General features: G+C 47.7%; 1 protein-coding gene across 3 annotated transcripts in view; it reads left to right on the top strand.

Annotated features, from left to right (window-relative positions):
- Positions 1-6,647, top strand: part of npy8ar (neuropeptide Y receptor Y8a) — a 28,257-nt gene extending 21,610 nt beyond the window's left edge. For 2 of the 3 annotated variants that reach the window (XM_037118054.1, XM_037118055.1), the window contains exons 2-5: positions 280-880; positions 1,041-1,282; positions 4,089-4,235; positions 4,363-6,647. In XM_037118054.1, the coding sequence (XP_036973949.1) occupies positions 572-880; positions 1,041-1,282; positions 4,089-4,235; positions 4,363-4,813 (1,149 nt within the window). In that variant the 5' untranslated portion in view covers positions 280-571 and the 3' untranslated portion in view covers positions 4,814-6,647. Of the gene's footprint in view, positions 881-1,040; positions 1,283-4,088; positions 4,236-4,362 lie in introns of all 3 variants that reach the window. The other variant, XM_037118056.1, reaches the window with a different exon arrangement.
- The last annotated feature ends 1,909 nt before the right edge of the window (positions 6,648-8,556 follow it).

Genomic DNA, 8,556 nt, shown 5'->3' with positions numbered 1-8,556 from the left:
ACTGAAGTCGTCTCTTGAGGTTGTGTCAGGTTTACTGTTGAATATGCAACAGGCAGACACTCGAACAGTCGATGAGGTCTCAACATCAGATCAGAGCGTTGAGTCTGTCCCAGGTGATAATGTGACATTAGAGCAGAAACAGACGATGTTAATGAGCGAGAGGAAGAACAGGAGGTGTTGTCGTCTCCTCTGACTGTCCCTGCTCTTCATTAAGACCTCCTCTACTTCCTGTCTGTCTGTTGTTATTCTCAGCCTTGTTGTGTTTTCTGTCCTTTGCAGGGAAACTCTGGTGCCGAGCGGATCCAGCGGGATGCCGACAGTGAAGGAAAAAGAGGACAACATCTATATTTGACTCAGTCGTCTCCTCATCTGCATCCCACCAACAAACAGTCCTGAGCTCTGCAGCAGCTCCTCCCTCGTCTGTCAGCTCTGCTCTGATCTCGCTCCGTTTTTGGGGAAGAGAAGTTCAATACCAGCCGCAGGGTTCTGGTCCTGTCGAGCCCCCCGACCCCTGACGCACTGTCCCCCCCTCGGCTCACCTCACCCCTCCCTCCCCTCTCCTCACCCCGCCATGTCCAACGACAGCAGCCTGCTCAGCGTCTGGGAGGCCTCCGACTGGGCAGAAACCTCTCAGTGCCCGCCCTCGGTGGGAGGAGCTACTTTCTTGATCGTAGCGTACAGCGCCGTCATAGCGATCGGGTTGCTAGGCAACGCGGGCCTGGTGTTCATCATCGCCCGGCAACAGGAGTTACGTAACGTCACCAACATCCTGATCGCCAACCTGTCGTGCTCTGACATCCTCATGTGTGTGGTGTGTCTCCCCGTCACCGTCATCTACACTCTGATGGACCGCTGGGTTCTGGGAGAGGCCCTGTGTAAGGTCAGAACACACACACACACACATATGAACACTAACACACACACACACACTAACACACACAGTCGGTCAGGACGTCTCTGCAGCTCCTCCAGACTTCCTGTGATTTGGATCATCTTTAGATTATCTTCTCTGAACCTGTCCTCTCTCTACCTGTCTGCAGGTGACGCCCTTCGTTCAGTGCATGTCAGTGACGGTTTCCGTCTTCTCGCTGGTTCTGATCGCTCTGGAGCGGCACCAGCTGATCCTCCATCCCACCGGCTGGTCCCCCGCTGCAGGACACTCCTACCTGGCTGTGGGGCTCACCTGGCTGGTCGCTTGCTTCATCTCTCTGCCCTTCCTCTCCTTCAACATCCTCACCAATGACCCCTTCCAGAACATCAGCATGCCCGCCAACCCCTTCAGGTGAGCTGAGGTACCTGGGCGACAACAGGTGACAAGTTCAAGTCAGTTTCACAACATTTTTCAAACTGAGAGAAACATGACGTGTTTTTAGTTTGAACGATGTCGCGTCCGCTTACATGGCTTTATAAGCTGTACTGCATCCAGCCACCAGGGGGCGATCATTAGGTTTTGACTTCACTTCATGTCGTCCATCTTTCTTACAGTGATTAATAAGCTCATTAGCTTCTAAATCCTGAGAGATACGTAGATTAAGGCTTGGTGAGCTGATGTGACTGACTGCTGTACGTGTGACCGGGCCTCTCTGCGAGGTGAATGTTAGAGTCCAGGACGAACGTCTCGAGGCCTCAAGTCCCACAGAAACTTATTTTCTTGCCAGTGTGAAGCCGGCAGCAACTCAAACATCCTCAGTAAATTTCCTCTTTGGTCATTTCATGTGGTTTTCTGCTGGTTTGGTGCAATTTCGGTGTTCATGTTGGCATGAAATTACCTTTCCACCAGCTCAGACCACCTTTTACTGCAAATGCAAGGCAATCTTGGCTGAAGGTAGGCGGAGGCACACGAGCACAAACTTCACAGTTCCAAAAAGTTAATTTGATCCGAAGTGAACGTGTGGATAAATTACCTGAATAACTGAGCCTGAACAAAAACAAAACTTCTGCTTCTCCATGTTGTTCTGGACTGCAGATGATCGGACCGACACCTGAGCCAGGTGTTTGTTTCAAACTGTGATCAGAAAATGAGAAACTTTTATGAATTTAAAAATGTGACACACAACAAACATGTTAAAGGTGCCGTTTGTAAGAATCTGCCACCTGTTGGATTCATAGTAGGAGGCAGCAGTTCACCTGAGTTAACTGCTAACTGTAGCTTCCACTCACTAGTTAGCTCAGTTAGCGGTGCAGTTAGCAGTCTGGACTGGGAGCTTGGAGTGGCTAGCTGGTTAGCATGCTAACTCCAGTAGATATCTCTGCAGCACAGTACAGATGATGATGTTAATGTTGTTTCATGAAGGAACCACATGAGAGTCGAATGTTCCTCGTGTTCGCAGGCTAACAGCTTAACAACAGCATCACCAGTCAGAGAAATGAATGAAGGGTGAGGGAAGTGATTAAATGTGATCATGCCAGTCGTCAGCGTGGACAGATCGCTCGCAGGAGCAGCTGTGTGAACGATGACGACACCTTTAGATTATTTTGTGCCTGATTTAAAACTCAGCTGAGGAACAATGGATTCATCGTTTGGTCTCCATCACTCCTCCACCTTTTACATCATCCAATAATCGTAGCTGGAGTTTTTAACGCCTCGCTGCACCTGATTACACATGTTTGCTGCTGACATTTGACTCGCTGCCGTGTGATTGTGTGAAGCTCGACTCGAGACTCAGCTGCTGAACACAAAAGATCTTTTAATTGGGAAAAAATTGCAGACTTCAGAATGATTGTTCTCACATCAGCAGTCTGCAGCTGCGATCACGAAACACAGAACATTTGTCTTCATCTGTCGGATAGTTAGATGTTCATTATGTTGATGAATTTTGAAACTTATTCTGCTGTTAAAGCCTTAAATAATGATGTGAGTGTGAAGGACACCAGCACTGAATCCTCCAGTGGACAGACGAGGAGGGAACGTGTTGCAAATGATTCACTTGTGTCTTTCGTCCCCTTGAAATGCGTCATGACACATAACTGACAAGATACGACATTCAAGATTTCTGCATGAGCCATAAACTGCATGAGGTCGACCTCTGAGTGAAGTCAGCACTCAGCAGAGACTCTGGTTCTGGTTCTGGTTCTCTCTCTCCTCTCTGTAACGTTACGTTCATGAAGTAAAGTCAGAACAGAACCTGGAGGTCCGCTCCGGATCACTGCTGCAGTCAGGCTGATCAACAGGAGTGAAGAGAAATCACCTTTTTAATCCCACAAGTTACAAAGTTCATCCCTGAGCTCTGCTTGGTTTTGATTAATCCTTTTGTTTAAAACAATCAGCAGCATTAACACTCAGAGACGAGACGAGAGACGACGTGAGGAGAAAGCAGACGGCGACACCAGAGCTTTTAATCAAGACCGGACTCTCGTGTTGTGTGTTTATTCTCCCAACAGGCTCTTTAAAATCAGTGACTCATTTATAATCCACTTCCAGACAGCACAGAGAAACTTCTGAGCAGACAAACCTACTCAGATCTGAAATCAGGCCACAGGAAATAAATTATTTCATATGCCTCTGAATCATAACAAGTGTCCTCTTCTTAAGTAATCTCTGTCAAACTGTGTGGCTTTTCTGAATCCCTGCGTTCTCAGTTTCATCTTTGCTGAATAATTTTCTCCTTCAGTTCACTCTGACATTAGCACAGATCAACAGATCGCTGGTTTTGTGTCCTGACATTTACATTCTCAGACAATCTTTACAGAGATCCGGGTTAGTGGAGACAGTAAAAATAAAGATTCAAACAGTCCTCAGTGTTTGTACAACTAACACCTTCAGTTTGTTACAAAGTTCAGATTCTCAAATCCATCCAGAGTGATCCCTCTTCACAGACTCGGCGATAAAGGATCTTTGAAAAAATAAGTTAAATGAGTTTCCATTGCACCAGAGACGAGTCTGCAGGCTAATGCTAAGCTAGCTGCAGGCTAATGCTAAGCTAGCTGCAGCTATCTGTGTCCATCTTTGAAGTGTTGTGTCTTTTTCTTCTTTCCTGAATTTTAAATGTAATGATCAGAAATGGAAGCTGACTTGGATCCATGACTCAGTATCAGACTGTAACTGGTGGAGCTGGTCTCCGGTAACGTACCTGTGTGTCTGGTCTCAGGGATCACCTGATCTGTATGGAGCTGTGGCCGTCAGATAAGCACCGCCTGGCCTACACCACCTCGCTGCTGCTCTTCCAGTACTGCCTGCCTCTGCTGCTGGTGCTGCTCTGCTACCTCAGGATCTTCCTCCGCCTCAAACGACGCAGGTCTCACAGCTGTACTTTACTTTTCTGAGCAGCCTGTTTGTGTTCCAGCTCTATATTTGCACTTTCTGCCTCAGGTGTGTGATATTTCCCAGTGAATGTCTGACAGGCGTCCTGCTGTGTCCTGCAGGGACATGCTGGAGCGCAGCCGGAGGACTCGCGGAGCCCAGAGGATCAACGTGATGCTGTTAGCCATCGTCGTAGCCTTCGCTCTGTGCTGGCTGCCGCTGAATGTCTTCAACACGCTGTTCGACTGGCACCACCAGGCCCTGCCCGACTGCCAGCACGACGCCATCTTCTCCGCCTGCCACCTCACGGCGATGGCCTCCACCTGCATCAACCCCGTGGTGTACGGCTTCCTCAACAGCAACTTCCAGAGGGAGCTGAAGGCGACGCTGCAGCGCTGCCAGTGCGGCAGCCGGGCGGCCGAGAGCTACGAGAGCTTCCCGCTGTCCACGGTGGGCAGCGAGGGCATGACCAAAGCCACCTCCCTCAACAGGATGGGGTCAGTGTGCGTTCCCTCGCCCAGACCCGAGTTCGGCTCGGCCATACCAGCGAAAACAATACCAGCTCACAGCTAACTGTCAGGTGACAGGTGAGCAGCGGCCGAGTGTCTCTGAGCGAGTCAAACGCTCCTCCAGCTTCACTTCACCTCCATCTCTCTCCTGTCGGAGTGAAGCAGCTTGTTTCCACTCGAGCGGAGCGCTGAGGGGCAGGAGAGGGTGGAACTCTTGTAAATGGACTCAAGAAGAGCTGGTAGAGCGAAAAAATATGTTCTTTATACGTAAATCACCTGTACATATGTTAGCATAGCTGGTTAGCTAGTAACACTGGTTCACCACAGGAGCCCCAGACGGTGGAGCCAATTTTTTGTAGAGCTGCAAGATTAAATGAATTTATCTCTGTTCAAGTTAACCGGGTGCTGAACCAGAAGTTATCCGGCTCGGTTCACGCTCTGTGGGCCGAACAACACTGAAGTTCTGTGTCTTTTTATCGCCCGTTTTAGCTTCATGAGCAGCTTTCTGGGGCTCCGTCTCAACACTGTCCATGTTTGAATGTAACGTCCTCATTTTACCACAGTGGATGGCAAGCTAGCTAGCCAAATATGCTAAGATTAGCAGCCCAGGCTTCTTTAAAGCAGACGAACACAGTAACTCCGTACGGTTCTGCTCGTGTGTTCTTGTGTTTTGGGACGGAGAGGCTCTCTCCTCCTGGTCCTGCTGCTCAGCTGGGTTTGGACAGTCGCTGGCGGGTCTGCAGGTCCAACACGAAGGAAGAACTTCTCCACAGCTCGCCCACGAACACGTGTTTTATATGTAACTTTGCGAAGTGTAAATGATATTACTCAGATAGTGAACACTGTCGATTAGCATGCCTTACGTGACGGAGATTCTCAGCGCTCGACTCAACACAGCGGAGGTGAATGAGGCTGCGTGTTATCGGTGTATTATACAACTTCTTCACCATGAACGTCTTCATCACACGCCGCTGAACACGAGACGGACGAGCTGTGAAGAGCATCTAGAAACTTGAATGGATTTCCTCCCGTTTTCAGTGGCAGAGTCATGTCGTCACTGCCGCTCAGCCTTACGTCTCCGATCAGATGACGAGAATGTTCCCAATACTGAACACTCAGCAGGTTCTGTAGCAGAAATCTGACGCCGTGAAGCGAGACGTCAGAGGCCGGCAGGTTCTTCTGTGCAGGCGTTGGTTCGTGTCCCTGCGTCTCCTCTCAGCTCCGTGACGACGCTCGAGAAACAACCAATACATCCATCTTTGTGTTTTCTGTTTGTATAAGTTTGAATTGAAGCTTTTCCATCGTGAGCATTTAAAATGTAAAATGTTATTTACAATTTTATGGTGATCGACAATATAAAATAAAATCTAGTTTACAGTTTAAAGGTGCAATATGTAAGAACTGAAAACAGACAGAGGGCAGTTTGTCCTGCATGTTATATAACTGCTAACTGTAGCTAACTGTGGCTGCTTTGAACTAGTTAGCTCAGTTAGCCGTGCAGCTAGCAGTGGGACTGGGAGTTTGGGGGGCTAGGCTGGGGCTAGCTGGTTAGCATGATAGCTTCATGATATCTTCAGTAGTAGTTGTGTAACTTCTTCACATTCTGTTGATTCTTTTAGAACATTTTATTACAGTTCCTACACATTGCTCCTTTAAGTTGTCCTTTTTTATATCCAATTATGCCTTTTTATTCTTAGAGGTGGAGTAGAATAAGGACTGATTTGCATTATTTATGTATTTATTGTGGTAAAATGATCTTCCAGACGCTGGGAGGAAGACTTGGGACAGTATCAGGGGTGTTTCTGTGACTGTCGGTGAATTTTGAGCATTTTCCTCTTTGCTGGATTCTCTGTGACGTCTGTCAGTTCGCTGTCATTAAACCAAGTGTGGAAAATGTGTGTGTGGCTTCGTCTGGTAACGTGATGCACGACGTCTGGAAGAGAAGAACTTATTCACAAGTTATAACTGGAAGATCTGAGCGGGTCACACAGGAACACAACTCATGCATTATTGATCCCACTCAGGATCGTCCCCGTCTGTTGTCGCTGCAACATTATTCTGTTTTCACACTGTAAAATTGTAGTTTCACTTTTGTCGTCATGATAAAAGATCAATTTCTTATTTTGACATTTTTATGACGTGGAAAAAGCCAATCAGTTCTGAAAAGATGGCCAGTTTGATGTGACCTCAACTTATTTTAACGCTGAATTGATGGTTCAGATTACAATGACATATTTAATATTGATATTTAATAATCCTTTTCTTCTCTAATTAGGAAGCTGTAAACTAAGTCACAGATTTGATTGCTGGCATTCATTTAAATATCCAGATAATATCTTGTGTGTGGATTTGTTTGGTCACGTCTGACATCGTGTCAGCTCAAGTTCACTTCAGGTCCGTTTATGTGACATAAATCATGTTATTTTATTTTATTTCACTTCAGATGTTTTGATTGTTGTGTGAACTGTTCCTTTAAATCGTGTCGTCTGAAGTCAGAGGAAGCTTGGAGAGTTGGAGGAGTTGGATGTTTTTGTTCTGGCAGGTTCTGTGTTTTCCTCTCTGCTGTCAGACTTCTCTCACCTCACTGTTTCACACATTCAAGCTAATGTGATTAATTAAGCCTCATTCTGTAAAAACACCTGAAGTGTTTGTGTCTCAGCTGCTGGTGTTACAATAATGACTCTGTAACAGATGAACGAGTGCAGCAGCAGCTCTCAGGTGTTTCTCCTGCTGCCGGGAACCGACTGTAAGGACAGAAGACAGGAGGCCTCGGTCTGATCTGAAGGGCGTCCGGCCCGGCAGTGGTCCGTCGTGGAGCCTCCGTCTCTCCGGGAAATCCCAGAGAACCGGACTGTTTCTGCACACGAGCGCTCTGACGCTGAGGACAGACTCTCTGAGTGACGACGTGTCTTATTTTAGGCTGCAGTCGAGTGTCAGAGACGCCCCAGAATTTTAATTTAACATGACAAGTACATGGAGATGAGATAAGACTCTTCCCACCAGCTGTTCAGGCCCCTGACAACAACAGGGCTGCTGGAGGAGCCGCTGCACAATACAGCGGTGTGTGTGTGTGTGTGTGTGTGTGTGTGTGTGAGTGTGTGTGAGGGATTTTCTGGGTGACTCACTTTGCATACATTAGCATCACTTTGATTTATAAAAAGAATAAACAGAGGACGTTTAACGAGGCGACGCTCCGGGAGAGAAAAGAATCAGACAAGAAGCTCGACTGGAGTCAGAAAGTGCTGCAGAGAGGAGAGATAATGCTGCTGGAACAGGAGGCTCCTCCGTCTCCTCCGTCTCCTCCGTCTCCTCCCCGTACCCCCGTTTCCTTGGTTACCTGTGATGGCACACACACACACACACACACACACACACACGCTGAGTGTAGAAGCATTTCACCAGGCTGGCATGAAATGTGGTGGACTCATTTTTGTGAGAGTGCCTCTTTAAACACACACACACACACACACACACCCTCTCTCTCATACACACACACACACACACACACACACACACACACACACCCACACCCTCTCTCTCATACACATACACACACACACACACACCCTCTCTCTCATACACATACACACACACACACACACACACACACACACACACACACACACACAGGTCCATCAGTGTCGGTGCTGTTCTGACATTGTTTTGAGAATCATTAAAGGTTCGATATGTAGGAATAAGAACAGTTAATCCCGGAGTAACCACCAACTGTAGCCGTCACTAGCTACTTAGCTCAGTTAGCCGTGCAGCTAGTGGTCCGGGCTGGGAGCTCAGAGCAGCAGGGAAGTA

Source organism: Acanthopagrus latus, chromosome 12 (genome assembly GCF_904848185.1).
Source record: "Acanthopagrus latus isolate v.2019 chromosome 12, fAcaLat1.1, whole genome shotgun sequence".
NCBI classification, from domain to species: Eukaryota; Metazoa; Chordata; class Actinopteri; order Spariformes; family Sparidae; genus Acanthopagrus; species Acanthopagrus latus.
This window is presented reverse-complemented; position numbering and strand designations above follow the sequence as displayed.